The sequence below is a fragment of the Trichosurus vulpecula genome, chromosome 4 (assembly GCF_011100635.1).
Source record: "Trichosurus vulpecula isolate mTriVul1 chromosome 4, mTriVul1.pri, whole genome shotgun sequence".
NCBI lineage: Eukaryota > Metazoa > Chordata > Mammalia > Diprotodontia > Phalangeridae > Trichosurus > Trichosurus vulpecula.
In genome coordinates, this window is record NC_050576.1 from 213,142,351 (window position 1) to 213,158,582 (window position 16,232).

At 37.1% G+C, this 16,232-nt stretch overlaps 1 protein-coding gene across 5 annotated transcripts in view; it reads right to left on the bottom strand.

The window, feature by feature from the left end:
* Positions 1–744: 744 nt before the first annotated feature.
* Positions 745–16,232, bottom strand: part of CEP95 (centrosomal protein 95) — a 32,438-nt gene continuing 16,950 nt past the window's right edge. For all 5 annotated transcript variants that reach the window (XM_036755050.1, XM_036755049.1, XM_036755053.1 and 2 more), the window contains 10 exons: positions 14,882–14,987; positions 13,374–13,462; positions 8,202–8,294; positions 7,309–7,459; positions 6,395–6,564; positions 6,168–6,242; positions 4,222–4,374; positions 1,677–1,823; positions 1,365–1,436; positions 745–1,094 (listed from right to left, as the gene is read on the bottom strand). In XM_036755050.1, the coding sequence (XP_036610945.1) occupies positions 918–1,094; positions 1,365–1,436; positions 1,677–1,823; positions 4,222–4,374; positions 6,168–6,242; positions 6,395–6,564; positions 7,309–7,459; positions 8,202–8,294; positions 13,374–13,462; positions 14,882–14,987 (1,233 nt within the window). In that variant the 3' untranslated portion in view covers positions 745–917. The remainder of the gene's footprint in view (positions 1,095–1,364; positions 1,437–1,676; positions 1,824–4,221; positions 4,375–6,167; positions 6,243–6,394; positions 6,565–7,308; positions 7,460–8,201; positions 8,295–13,373; positions 13,463–14,881; positions 14,988–16,232) is intronic.

Consider the following 16,232-nt stretch of genomic DNA (forward strand, 5'->3'; position numbering starts at 1 on the left):
GATCTTAATTATCTCTCTTTGTAATTCACAGGCTATTTAATTATAAAAGGAGTGCTGAACTTGAAGATTACATCTGTCCCTTACTAGTAGTGTGACCATTAAGATCTCAAGGGGTCTTAACTTTTTTTTGTTATCATGGACCTCTTAGCAGTCTAGAGAAACCAAAAGACCCATCCTCAGAAAAAGTTTTTAAATAATTGAAATGCTAGACTTAGGTTAGAGGTCAGTGAAAACAAAGATATTCTTTTTTATTTTTCCTCAGTCAAGATCACAAACTGATGGGGTGGGGTTTGGATGGGGCTGTGTATAGAACAAAGGTCTATATACTCTTCTGTATAATTTGCTATTTCTTATTCTTTATTCTCGATGAAAATTTTAAGTTCCTCAAGAAAAGATACTATGTCTTACAGTGATAGGAACAGGACTTCTTATCAATGGTATAGGGTACCTCCTCTGCCCATGGAGGGTTGGCACCTTCTCTGTAATTTATAGTCTTAAGGGAGCTGCTTTGAGTACTGTTATGCTAAGTGACTTGCCTAGAGTCACTTGTGTGGCCCTGGCAAGGCTTGATCCCAGGTCTTCGTGGCTCTTTATTTACTTATGTCATCCTGCTTCTTGAGTGGTTATCTCCCAGGGCTAAGAGTATAGGTGCTTAAATAAAATTTTGATGGTTTCATAGCAATGTGTTGAAGCAGCTTCTTTTTTATATAAACTGTTGCATATTAGAAGGAAAGAGGCTTTAAGAAGCATTAAAAAAATTTTATTAGAAGTGCCTAGAATATGAGATCAGTTACACTTAGTGTTTGTAATCTTTGTTTCAATCATTTTCATCATTCATCATGCTCAGGTTTAACACACAAACACACATTATTTTTTCAAGTAAAATAAAAACCTGTTTTATAGTTGGCTCTTTCATTTCAAAAGAAATGGCCCCTACTGTACTGAAATGAAGCCATCTGAAGTCGAGCTTTAAGGCGTTCAGCTTCCACTTCCCGAAAGAAGAGGTCATCATCACTTTTAATTATCATGGTCTGCAATTGCCCAATTTCTTGCTCCATCTTGGATCTCAATTCCCTTTTCATTTTATGTAATGTCTGAAAGAGAATTGAAATCATCATGTTTATTCAGTCTTTTGAGTACGTCTGCTCTCCTCCACTGGCAAAGGAGGGAAGAGAATGTGAAGAAGCCCAGATAACTTGCTTATTTACTAACAGTAGGAACAACAGGAGTAGGGTTAAAACTAGACTTCAAATGAGTTGTGAGATGTGAATTTGGAATATTTCCTCCAATCCCCCTTAGCATGGACAATGGCCTCGTTATCATTCCTTTACAGGAAAGTGTGTATAACTTATTCCGTTAATTACCTTCGTTTGGGCTTTCTCTCTCATTTTGATTTCTTGACGTTCCTGTAATATGGCTTCTGCTAGCATCGCAAACTGTTTAGAAGGAAGAAACAGCCCTTATTTAATCATTCTTTCATTTGAGATTCAGGGAACTGGGCCCAGAATTAGGCATTATGAATTTTAGGTTGTGATGAAGTACTGCTTCACAAAGTGTTTATGTAAAATGTCCATGTTTGAACACCTTATGTGTTACTCTTAGCTCAAGCCAATTTTTGACATGCAGAAAGGTTTAGTATGTTATACTATTTGCAAAGTACTTAACAGTGATGGTACCTGATCCTTATAATAGTTTTCCAATGATTGCAGCTCATTCTCATGCAGTCTCTTCTGTTCTTCCTGCCTTTCCTTAGCGTAGTTTCTTAGTTCTTGCAATCTTAGTTTTTGAATTTCTAAACCCTCTCTGAAGAGGTTCTTAAATATCTGTCAAAGATAATTTTATTAAGAAAAGAACTTAATTTGAAAATAATAACAATAAAAGCTTACATTAATATAGCACTTAACATATACTGACCTCATCTGATCCACACAACAACCCTGTGAGTAGATACTATGACTATTCCCTTTTAAAAGATAAGAGAGGTTAAGTGACTTATACTCAGGGTTACATAACTATTATATTTCTCAGTCAGAATTTGAACTCGAAACTTCCTAATTCACCAAGCCACCTAAGTTTGATTATTTATAAAGTACTATCTTGCACAATTCCCACTATGACTGTCTTTCACAAGCAGCCATTCTTGCAGGAAAGATCTTGTAAAGTGTGGATCGGAAAGAAGGCCGAATTAATTTTTAGTGTATTTCTTGGGAACAAAGGTTTAAGTTAGCAGCCTGTGGTAAAGAACAGGTTATCTGACAAATGATATTGTGCATATACTTACTCATCTCCCACTTGGCAACATGAAAAATGATTTTTGCATATTAACCAAATGGCAGAATCTTTCTGCTTAAGAATAACTCTTAGCTGGCTAGCAGATTATGAAAACTACAAATTCCATTTAAAGACAAAGGTGCAGCACTTTTTGTGATAGCAAAGAATTGCAAACAAAGTAGATGCCCAATCAAATCGTGGCACACGAACGTAGTGGAATATCACTGGCTGTAAGAAGTGATGAATATAGAAGCGTGGAAAGATCTACATCATACAGTGAGGCAGAAGTGAGCAGGGCCAGGAAAAATACATACACAATAAATACAACAATATAAACAGAAAAGAACCCCATTCACAAAAGATTCAGAAGTGAGTATTGTAAAATTATAAAGAACAACAAGCAAGAATGGCTTAAAAGAACGGGTGTGAGAAGATACCTCAGCTCATTGCTTTGCAGAGGTGGAAGGTCTACAAGCATTGCACACTGCATATTTCTTGAGACTTTTCCAATATACTGATTAGTTACGTTCTTTCTTTTTTTGGTCTTAAAAATACTATTTGTTACATGGCATGGCTCTCTGGGAGGGGGAAGGGATATGGTGGGAAACTATGGTGATATTAAAAAACCCCCTACAAAATACAGTAATAAAAACTTAACTAAAAAAAAGATAAAGATAAAAGGCCAGGAGCTAAGTAGAAGAATAAGGAGCTAAAAGAATTAGATAAGACTGAGTGCCAATTCAGATAAGAAGACATGGCTAACATTCACATAGAGCTTTAACATTTACAAAGTCCTTTACATATTCTTATTTGATCCTCAAAACAACTCTATGGGAGAGATGTTATTACTATCCTCATTTTCTAGGTGAGAAAGCTGAAGGTAAATGCCTTGCCAAGGGTCACACAGCTAGGAAGTGTGGAATTCAAACTCATGTCCTTCCTCACTCCAGGCAGGGGCTCTATTCACTACTGTTATGCTTGAAAACTACCATGATGCCTCTTATACAACTAAGATTGCTGTCCACAGCTATTAAGGACTATAGAACATTACCAGAGCATTATAAAATATAATGTACTTGTCTTTACAATAGAGTTGATTTTCTCTTTTCCTCTTGTAGCTGACAATAGAAAAACTCTACTAAAGCATTTAGAAGATCAGGGGATTTAGAGCTAAAAGTAATCTTAGATTAGCTGATTCAACTCCCTCACTTTACAGAGGGGAACAAGGACCAGAAAGGTAAGAGGACTTAAATCTCTATTGTCACCCAAATATTAAAGCTGGGATTTTAGCCCAGGTCCTCAAACTTTAAATCAAGTGTTGTTTCCTATACCACACTGCTAGCCCCAGCTCATCTGGTGGCTAAAGGTCCTAGAATCCTAAACAAGTGGCTCTTACCACTACAAAAAGCTTTGAAATCCTTGGACAGTCATCATGAACTATTTCTAGACTAATAAAGTCAAACTGAAATCTCAACTCTCTCTTTCCTTCTGTGATCATTTACCTTTTAACCTATCTATAAAGTACATAGTATTTACATGCCAAATAAACTATGACAGCAGTGATAAACTGGGAATTGTAAGGTAACACTACTGAAGAAAAATATTAAGAGAGGTAGGTTTTTGAGTAGAGCTGGACAATGAAACAGGCTGATCTTCATTAAGCTTAGAGGTATATTCTTGAGTCTAAAGGTATACCAAGTACTTCAGGGTCATCATAGGAGTAGTTGCTATGAATGGAGAGTAACAATGACTTATTTGGATTTTCTACATACATACATACATACATCAATATATATACATAACACACACATATACATGTACATATACATACATTTTATGTGTGTGTGTGTGTGTGTGTATCAATGGACATAAAAAGGTTGTCTTTCAAAAGGTCAACATATCACTAGGTTAGGAATTTGGGAGGGGAGAATTAAAGTAGCATTTATTTACCACTTCTTCACGTGTCCGTGTTCGCATCATTTTTGCGTGTAACTGAACCCTATAGTCCTCATAGTATTTTTTGGCTCGAACAATTTGCTGTCGTCTCTCTCTGATCTTCATCTGAGTTGACTTCTGCTTACACACACGTTCCTTAAAATCTTGCTAAGAACAACAACAAAAGAGATGTTTCAAACCACAGGGTCGCTTTCAGGGGGAGGCTCTAAGATTTCCAAATGTCTCTCATGTTCTGCTCCCTGCCTTCTACTCTGTACTGTACCTAAATGTTGACCTTTACCTGGTCATCATTTGAGATACTATTTCACTACAGCTTAGAGGAGTCTGACTAGATGATTTCTAAAGTTCCTTCCAACTTTTCACCCAATACAGAAGTCACTATTCTCAATGAAGATTTCATCCATGACGACTGTTTTGTTTTTGGCTAGTCTAATTGCTTAAATTCTTTCATATACTAAATTGAAACCTGCTTACCTATAACATCTGTCCTCTGGAACAATACAACCTGTTTACTTCCTGACAGTTCCTCAAATATTAAAATGGAACCCTCATGCCTTACCTTCTCTAGGCTAAACAACTTACGTGCCTTTTACTTTTGCTCATAGGAAATAATTTCCAGACCCTTTACCATCCTGGCTGCCCTCTTCTGAATATGTCACTGAGGTGTGTTGATGTGCTTTTTAAAAATGTAAATACTGAGAAACGAGTACAATTTTTCATCTAACCAGCATGGTTGGGGGAGGGAGGACGGGATTATGATTTCCTATATTCTGACCACTACACCTTACCATAAGATCGTTTTTGCAGCTCAAGAATAGGCTTAGCCCACATTTCACAATCTTACCCAAATTCTTTTCTGAAATTAATGTGTATACCAACTTTGATTTGACATATCAAATCTTATTTAAAAAAAGGGGAAAATGTTTAGTTTGCTGTGAATTTTTTAGTGTACACAAGACTCTTAGTGAGTTACTGTATTTCTTTTTATATGTTTAATAACCTAGATTTTTGCTAGGCTTATTTGTATGTAGTTTTGGGCATCTACTACTATTTTCTTCTTTGCAAACAGGGACAATTCTGCCTGTCTTCTACTTTCTGGCACCTCTCTTGGTTGACATGATTTCTCAGTAATGGCCATAACATCAGCTGTCATCTTTCAGTTCTAGCACTGTGCCTAGAACTATGGATTCCCCTTTAAGCAACTAAATGCTTTTATACTATTTCTATACCTATCTCAGGTTTGAATTCCTCTCCACTAGGATTATCTTAACATTTCCACTATGAAGAGTTTCCTATTTGCTAAAAAAAGACGGAAGCAAAACAGGAGTGGAAAAGCTCTGCCTTCTGCAGTCTGGTAACCTTGTACCATCTGGTAATCAGCAGCACTTTAAGGTTTGCAAAGTGCCGTACTTAGGCAATCTCATCTGATCCCTACAACCCTACAAGGTAGGTGCCATTGTTATCCCCATTTTACAACTGAAGGAACCGAGGCACAGAGAAGTGAAATTAAATGACTGGCCCAGGATCACACAGCCACAAGTGTTATGAGGAAGGACTCAAACTCGGGTATTCCTAACCTGAAGTCCAGCATTCTCACCCTCCGTGCCATCTAACTGCCTATCTACTCCAAACTGGGACTGATCCTTTTGATATCTGGACAGGACTTAGAAACCATTTGTCTTTAACATGAGCCAGGTTTCTTCTGTTTTATTAAGCCTCTCTCTTCTACCAGGAAAGGGTGGTAGCACGAGGGGATGAAGGTGAGGAGATGGGGAGAAGAATGTAATTTGCTCTGTAATGGTTCCACAGATTATATGACAATAAATCTATATCCAATAAAGCTAAAAATCTGTATCTTTCTCCAATAAAAACAAGCAGTGTTTAATGTATTCTTTTATAAATCAAAAGGTATGGCAAGTGAATATTTTCCCCTAACTTACCAATCTCTTATTATGCTCGTGTTCTTTCTTGACAATTTCAGCAAGGAGATCGTGTCTTCTTAATGCTTCTTCAATCTGGAAATTAAATGCAAATAAAGAAGCAGGTCTTAATGCTGTGACCCATGAACCCCAGTGCACACTCTCCTTAGGTTACTCTTTTACAGAATTATTGCCTGCACTACTTGGCCTTTTAGTTTAAAAAAGAATAGAATATGATAGAAACTCACTTTAAACTGGAACTTCTTTTTTGATTGTTCCCCTCCAGAGGCCGCCTTCCTTAGCTGTTCAGTTTGAAAGAGCTGCTGTTTCCACATTTTTCCGAGGGTTTGGCCAGAAATGTGGAGGTATGGAAACTCTTCCAAAAGCATGGGCAAAAGATTGTCATCCTTTATTTTCACTGAAACATGAAGACAAATGCAGTGAGAGTATGACGTATGGCAAAGTGAATAACGAAATGTTCTAACTGCTGTAATCCCTACTCCTAGTTTAGTGACATCTTGTGCGTTAAGGCACATACCACTTTACTAGTATCTGCGTCACTCCTAATGTTACCTTGTCCCTATTTGTGACAGCAGGAGTGCTGTTGTGGAGGCTGTTTTCAGCTCACTTGTCTCTCTTGACGCTATACAAAGCAAGCAAAGGGCCTAACAAAGGATTTTTAAATCTACCCTATTTTGTAACTGTGGGAAATAAAACCAAGGCCTTAACTCTGTGGAAGAAAGAGCATTCTGCCTATCCCTGTGGCATGCATGATTCTCCTTGTAGTTAGAAGGAGACAAGCACAAGCTGCCAGTAGAATCCTGGCCAAAGGAACAGGAAGATTGCTTAGGGGTTTCCTTCTTGCTTCGCTAGTTTTCTATAACCCAAGAAGACTGGTGATCTATGGTAAATAAAAGTGTCTGAGTCCAAACTCAGAGCAATGATGAACAGCAATTGGTCACAGTCTTTAGTTTGGACCCAGTTTACCACGAATATTTAAGAATATTCCCTCCTACTATATAATTCAACATATGAATGACAAAAATGGGGAAAAAAATCTTCAGTTGACTGGTATGCTAGTTTCACTTTAGAACGTGTGGGGTTTCCTGTACACTTTCAAATGATGCTAGTTTTCCACCAAATACATTTTTATGGTCCTTACGTGGAACTCCTTTTTTTGCCTTCGTGATGTTCCCTCTTGGAATCCACTGACTGCGTTTGAGATTCCAAGGCATGGTTTTTTTAGAATAAACTTTCACTGGCTGACAAGTTTTTGGAGGTCTTTTACGGATATTTTCTTTGTATTCTTGTTCCTTAGAGACAAATGGAAAACAGTAACTTTTATGTAGATAGAGAATAAAAATACAGTTATCTTTTCTCATAATATGTAACCCTACCGATCAGTCCCTATAAAATGGGCTCCCCTCAGATATCCAATGGTAGTTTTGAAATACTTCGTGGGGCTAGTATATAATGGAAGTAAGGACACTTCTAAAACATTTACGAAATACTTTCCCCATGCTAATACTGTGGCATAGGTTCTGCAAGTTATCTTTAGTCCCATTTTACAGGCCTTGCTCATGATCACACAGCCATTAAGTGTGAGAACCTTCCCGCTGACCCTTGGCAAGAATAAAGTCTTAATTGGCAAAGTTCAAGAAGAATAAGGCTGTACCAACTTTCTACCTGTGTCTTAGGACCTCAGGCAGGACAGAGAAGTCAGAAGAAAATCTTTTCCCTAAAGAGCTGATAATGAAGCTGCCCTTGGAAGTGATTCTTCTCTTTTCAAAACCCCTGTTTGTTCTTGTCACATAATAGTCTGTGACCTCACACGGTGCTTTTCCCACCACAACCCTGTGTCGTGCCTGAGACTCAGAAGGATTAAATGGCCTGCCAAGGCCTGCATAACCACAAATGGAAAAGCCAGGACCTAAACTCAGGTCTTCTGAGACTCTAACTCTAAGTGCTTCTTCCACTGCACTATATACCGCCTGGCCCAATGTTTGCTCATGTTATGTTCAAATGCCCTCATCCCAACTGAAAATCTGAGCTTACTGTTACTTCCTGGTCTTCATTTGGCATCAGAAGTCCACTTCCTTCTTGAATTTCACTTCTATGCAACTCCCTTTCAAATGTGTCAGCTAACACCTAGAGAAAAAGTGAAGTCCCCAAGATGTTAAGACATACTAATCAAACTGATAAAAAATAAGGGGTTGGGAGAGAGGATTTATTCAATACTCATTAGACCCTATGCAAAACAAGCAACTCTCTATATTCTCAATATGTATCCCTTCAGGAGAAACAGCTTGATACTATATCTAACCCTTTTGCAGCATTTTACACTGTTGACTTTATTGATACAGTAACAGTGATTTCCTGGTTCTGCTCACTTCATGCAGCATCAGTTCATGTAAATCTTTCCAGGCTTTTCTGAAATCATCCTGCTCCTCGATGGGCATCCCCTCAATTTCTAATTCTTTACCTTCATCCATGATAGGAGAATATAGTAGCGCTCTTATTTCTCAGAACATTCCTCAATCTTCCCTTTGAGCTCCTCAATCTATCCTCAGCCTCTCAAATGTAAGTGTACTTTAAGGCTTTTTTCTTTTCTTCTATTTTCTCTCGAGGTAATCTAAATCTAATCCCAACTCCGTGCAACTGGCTAAAATCCTTTTCTACTTCCAACAAAATATACTGGAGAAACAAAAATGATCACTGATTCTGGAGGTGAGAGAAGGAGAGAATATATATGTATGTATGTATGTATGTATGTATGTATGTGTGTGTGTGTGTGGGGAGTCTTGGGATGGGGGTAATCAGAGAAGGCTTCATGGAGGAAACAGCATTTAAACTACATTTTAGGGATGGAAAGGAATTTAACAGGTGAAAGGAGCAAACAAAAGTCTGGGAAAAGGCAATAGTCTTTAAAAATGCAAAGAAAATGGCATGACCTTTTCTTCCTTTTTTAAAACATTCATTTGCTTTTTTTTTTTTTTAAAGTTTGAGTTCCAAATTCTATTCCTTCCTCCCTCCCTGAGATGGTAAGCAATCCGACATAGGTTATATATGAGCAATCATGTAAAACATTTTCATATTATTCTATTTTTGTGCAAGAAAACAGAAAGAAATAAAGGAAGGAATAGTATGCATCCATCTCTATTCAGATGACATCAGTTCTTTCTCTGTAGGTGGAGAGCATTTTTCATCTTGATTCTTTGGTACTGTCTTGGATCATTGTATTGTTGAGAATAGCTAAGTTATTCACAGTTGTTCATTGTACAATATGGCTGTCTCTGTATACAATATTCTCCTGGTTGTGCTTACTTCACTTTGTAAGAGTTTATATTAAGTCCCTCCAGATTTTTCTGAAGTCATCCTGCTCATCATTTCTCATAGCACATTAACATTCCATTACAATTGTATACCACAACTTGTTCAGCCATTTCCTAACTGATGGGCATCCCCTCAATTTCCAATTCTTAGCCACCATAAAAAAGGGCTGCTATAATTATTTTTATATAAATAGCCATTCTCTTCCCTTTTTATGATCTCTTTGGGATGCACACCTAGTAGTGGTATTGCTAGATCAAAAGGTATGCAGAGTTTGATAGCCCTTTGGGCATAGCTCCAAATTGCTCTCTAAAATGGCTGATCAGTTCACAACTCTACCAACAAGGCATTAGTTTCCTGGTTTTCTCACATCCCTTCCAACATTTATCATTTTCCTTTTCTGTCATATTAGCCAATCTGATGGGTGTGAGTTGTTTTAAATTGCAATTTTCTAATCAATAGTAATTTAGAGCATTTTTTCATATTGACTATAGATAGTTTTGATTTCTTAACTGCCTGTTCATATCCTTTGACCTTTCATCAATTGGGGAATGACTTGCATTCTTATAAATTTGACTCCGTTCTCTATATCTCTGAGAAATGTGGACTTTATCAGAGATACTTGCTGTAAATTTTTTTACCCCGGTTTTCTGTTTTCCTTCTAATTTTGGATGCACTGGTTTTGTTTGTGCAAAAACTTATTTTTATATAATCAAAATTATCCATTTTACATTTTGTAATGCTCTCTATATCTTGTTTGGTCCTAAATTCTTCCCTTTTCCATAGATCGAAACTATTACGTGATCTCCTAATTTGTATCACCCTACAGATCATATATATATATATATACATATATATATATATATACATATATATATGTATATATATATACATATATATACACACATATATATATGTATGTATATATATATATGTGTATATATATATATATATATATATACACATATATATATATGTATGTATATATATATGTATATCCATTTTGACCTTATTTTGGTATATGATGTGAGATGTTGGTCTATACCTAGTTTCTGCCATACAGTTTCCCAATTTTCCCCAGCAGTTCTTGTCCCCAAAGCTTGGATTTTAGCTTTATCAACCACTAAATTACTATGGTCATTTGCTGTAATGCATTGTGCACCTAGTCTATTCCACTGATCCACTGCTCTATTTATTAGCCAGTCCAAGTTGGTTTTGATTATTACCACTTTATAATAGAGTTTGCAATATGGTATGACTATGGGCATGGTCTAAATCTTTATCCTTCTTGACCTCTCAGCATGCATCTGACACTACTGCTCACTCTCTGGTTCAACTGTCTCTATGCAAAAGAGTCCTAGACCTATTTATCTAGTCCTAGTTTCTCCCTTGAGCTCCAACCCACCCTATATCACCAAGAGCCTACTGGATACCTCCAACTCAACATGTTCAAAACAATTCATTATCTTTCTCCACTAAGCAGTATCTCTTCTTCCTACTTCTCTTTTTCTTTCACTGGTGCCATCATCCTTCCAGTTAACCATACTCACAACCTTAAAGTCATCCTCAATGCACTCTCTTTCACCCTACATACCCAATCTGTTGCCAAATCTAATCAAATTTACCTCCACATTTACTTTCCCTTTCCCTTCTCTGCTGATGAAACAGCTCAACTATTTTCAATTCAGGAGACTGACCTCTCTGCAGCATTTGAAACCTCTCAAATGGTCTGCTTCTAATGTTTTTCCCAACCACACTAACTTGTACCCCATTCATCAGTTAATTTTTATGATACATTATCTTTCTCCTTTTCTGTGTTCCTTCATTGGCTCTTTTTTCTCCTCCCACTTCTTTACCTGAGGCACAGCCACAGTTCTTTTTTTTCCTTTTTCTCTGAGAAGTATTTACTTATGTCACATCTATTATATTGATGACTTCCAAACTTATATCTACCCTGACCTTTTATTTAAGGTATAGCCCTTCAAAGTATTCTCTATTTTAATACTTTATCCAAAACCCAAACTCATCACTCCTAAGCTCACTGCTCTCTTCCAATTTCCCATTTCCACTGCTTTCCTAGTTACCTAAATTAGAAACTTTGGAATCATCTTTGCATAATGGAATTAAAGTGATGAGTCAATCCTATCAACGATTGTCCATCTTTCCTTCTAAACCAGAAGTCTCCCTTCTTTCCTATACCTATATTAATCTAGTGGGGGCCATCTCCAGTTGTCCTGATCTGTATCTTGCCACTGGACTCAGATAGTTCTGGAAGAGAAAGTAAGGCTGGTGACCTTGCACAGCTCTCCCTTACTTAAATCCAATTTTCTTGCAAGTCATGGCATCACCTTCCTAATGTCATAGTCCTCTTTGAGAACAAAGGACAAACAACAATCTGTGAGTAGTCTGGGCTGCCCTGCTGGGGACCCAACTGACCAGTTCCAATTGGGCAGCTTAACTCCTCTCCTCTCTCCCTTCCTTTCCTTTCTTCTTCTCCCTCTGTCCACATGGGGTATCATGCCCTTACCTGCGAGTGCTCTGCCAAAGGAAGGTAAATTTTGATGGGTGAAACCCAGCAAGATATCTTAGGGTTTACTGTCTAGATTTCTTTCTTAAAGACCATACCTTAAACCCAATTCACTTTGGCTCTCATTGATTGGTCAACAATAGATCCCAGTGCAAGCACCACTTATTAGTCATTGTTTGGGCTTAGAGTGAATCTAAACAGTATGTGTTTCTGTTCTGGCCAGAAACCCTGAGGGTCTTCACCTCTCAGATTTTTTTTTAATTAGATAAAAGGGGCCATTCTTTGGCTCATTTCTTAACCAGCTTTAATCACTCAATAGGCTTTGCTTCAAAGTGAGAACCTGGAAAGATCTTAGCTTTAAAAAGGCCAAGGGCTCCCACTGCATCTGGGGCTATCTCCCATCATCCTGATCTCTACCTTGCCAATGGACACAGATGGCTCCCTCTGCAGAAGAAAGTGAGGCTGGTGACCTTGCACAACCTTCCCTCACTTAAATCCAATTTACTTGCAAGTCATGGCATCATCTTACTGATGTTATGGTCCTCTTTGAGAACAAACAACAACAACATTAACATGTCCAGACCCTGATCTTTTGACAGTACAGCCTCATTTAACCTTCCTATCACATCAGAGCCCCAAGACAACATCCTCTTCATGCCTGCACAAACTACTATTTAATTTTGCTTCCAAATGCAAATGCATTTGGGTCCAATTAAACTATTCATTTATGCATTTACCTATGTGTGCCATCTTTTGGATGGAGTGGAATAAGTTATTTTTGAAAAAATTACCCCAACACACAATGCTCATACTTAGTTTTTTATCTTTGTCAATTCTGTTCATGTTCAATCTGTCACAATACAATGCTTTCCTCATTTCAAAATGGCCTCATTCATTCTTTGTTAGAGTAAAAGACCTATCTTTCCTTAACTTTGTGTTTTACTCAGGACCTTATATAGCATGCTGAACAAAGGCATTTAATAAATGTGTAGTGAACTGAACAGAAACTAAAGACCCAGTTTAAGCTGTACTTCATTCACGAAGCTTTCCTGACATCTTAGTTCATGGTGATCTCCCTTTCTGATCTCCCACTGTAGACAGTTTTGTATGGGTACTATACACTTGTAATCAATTATATCATAAATTATTGTCTAATTGTTTCATGTCTATAATGATAGCTTCCCCAAGTGTTATTAAGTTCCATGAATGCAACGGTTGTGTCAAGTACCTTTTTATTACAGCACTACGCACACAGTAGGTAATCAAAGGTACTCAAAGGTTATCTACCTTTGAGTATCGAGAAGTCAGATGCAAAAGGTATAAAGGGTACCAATCAAAACTTCTTCTCTAATACCAAAGCCATCCTTTACCTTTGCTCGAAATCGTCGCAGATCTGATTCATTCTGTATTTGTCTTCGTAATTTCCCCACTTGGAATTGTCTGCCTTTCTTAGATGGCCCTATAAGTGATAAAAAAAAGACTTAAACATTTTCTTTAAGAACGGTGAAGTGAATTGGGGTATTGCCTACTGTGACCAAGAATTGTGATAATACAGATATGTACAATAAGTTCTCAAAAACAGAAATGTCATTAGAATGCTAAGCCATTTGATTCAAGGAAGGTGAAAAATGGATTAATACACTGGAACCTAATCTTTTATGTACTCAGTTTATACTTGTTTACATAGTTCCTAATGTGTGAAGAACCTTGACCTTAGTGTAGGAGTCCAAAGAGAAAAATACAAAATGGGCACTAGGCTTTCCAGAAGTTTCTTGTCTAGTTAGGGAGGAAAAATACACCCTGTGAAGGGTTCTGAACACTTGTAAAATAACATTTACGTCACTCCCTAATGCCAGTTTCCTACAGGCTGCTTTTCAAAGCCTTACTCTTGCTCATCTGTGCATTTATTTATTCACTAGTGTGCCATCCTCTGGTGAAAGTGTGGAATAGCAAACTTTTTAAAAAGGAACACTCAAAATCTAAATACAGTGAGATTGGGTTACCAGAATGATTTTTAATGCATGGTACATGGAAATGGGAAGAAAAGGTCTTAGTTTATACTTCCTTTGACAGCTTTCCTTAAAAGAGACTTACAGCACACAAATCATCCCTAAAACTCTAGGAAGTGAAGAAATGATGTCAAGTAAATGTTTAACGTATGTCATAGTGATTATTTATAATACAGTACAGTTATAGCTTACATATAGTACAGGTATGCTTAAGATCTACTGTGACCTCATATAACATCAGTATGTACTTTTGTACATATTTTCTGTGACTCACACCAGTTTTATTATTTTAAATGACTGCAAGGTCTTTGTCTATTGTTTGCTTTTACAACATCTATGATCATATATGTATGTATGTATGTATATGTATGGATATGTATATACGTGCGTGTATATTTGATGTTTGTCCTTAAGCAGAGACTGTAGTCTCTAACTATGGCTCCTATGGGAAAAAAATCCATTTTGTAATTATCCACTTTTAGTGAAATTTCCAAAATTGGAATGCAAGTGCATATATGTAATTGAGGAATATGGTACGAAGGAGTGATAATAATAAATTAATAAAGGAAGGCTTCCTGAAGACTAAGTTGAACCAACTTTTGAAAGTTAAGAGCAGAAATTAGCTAGAGGGAGGAAAGAAGAATTCTGGGCAAGTTAAAGAACATACTTTGGGTATAAAATCTAGAACAAGCAAGCAGATTTGCTGATAAAACTGGTGTACTACTTTCATAAGAAACAGGAGCAGAACTAGTAGAAAATATGCTGAAGAAATCAAATGTGAACGGGACAGAAGCATTTCAAATTTGATGAACAGTACAGGAGATTGGACAGTACCATCATTCCAGAACTTATTTGGCAAGATCGATTACCTGGGTGAGACTTCTTTAGCTGTTTGTCACTGTACTGAAAAGATACATCATCATCTCTAATCTCTTCTTTGTCTTTAGTCTTTGAACTCAGGGCATTTCTTAACATCTAATGAGAGAATTCTTTTTTTAGTATCTTTAATTCATCACATCAAAACAGAACTGAAAAAAGCTCGAATAAACTGAAGTAAATTTTTATAAAGATTTTAGTAAATGACATGGATGTTTGGGAAATTAAAAACAAGTATAAAATATTCATAGGTTCAATCAACAACTATTTACTATGTGCTTACTATTTGCCAGATGTGGCAGGCCCTAAGGATACAAAGATAAAAGTGAAAGTCTTTGTGTCCTCAAGGACCTTACATTTTAATGGGGGAAGACAAGATGCATATGTCAGTATATTGAAAACACATAGATACAAGGTAGGGATGTGGAAGGTACTAGCAGCCAGAGAGACCAGAAAAAGCTTGATGTAGAAGATGGTGCTTAACAGGCTTCCAAAAGGAAGCAATGAGGAGGAAGTGAATTCCAGGCACAGGCAGAGGTGAGCAAAGGCACAGAAACAATAGAATGCATGTCACGTACGTGAGAAACATAAGAAAACTAATTTGACCAGGCACAGAGAGCAAAGTATTACACACCTGAGGCTGGAAAGTTAGGATTGAGCTAAGATTCGAAGAGTTTTAAATGCCAAATAAAAATTTATATTTGATCTTAGAGGTAACATGGAACCACTGGAGTTCCTTAAGTAGGGAGGTGACAGGGTCAGATTCATGCTTTAGGAAAATCACTTTGGTGACTGGCTACAAGAAGTTAATAAGAATAAATTATCAAGGATGATATCAAGGTTGTGAACCTAAGTGACTGAAAATATGGGTGGTGCACTGGACAAAAACAAGGAAGATTATGGAAGAGGGGTGGATTTTGGGGGAAGTCTTGTTTTGGACAAGTTGTGTTTGAGATGCCTCTGGGATCTCCATTTTGAAACATACAATATGTAATCTGTATTCAAAACTGGAGATCATGAGAGAAACCAGGATTAAATACACAAATACAGGAGTCAGTGGCACAGAAATAAGTAAACTCATGAGGACTGATCAGGTCACCAAATGAGACAAGCACAGAGAAGAAACAGAAAAGGGCCGAGGACAGATGTTTTCTGTATAGCTGCAGTTAGGTGGTGTGACATGGGTGATGATCCAATAAAGCAGAATGAGAAATAACTGGCCAAACAGGCTTATGTATATTTAATTTTAAAATTGCCTTAAATTAGGGAAATTGGTAAAGGAATTTAATATCATCTTTCAAAATCAGACTAACAATAGACTATCCTATTGCACAAATGTATGAA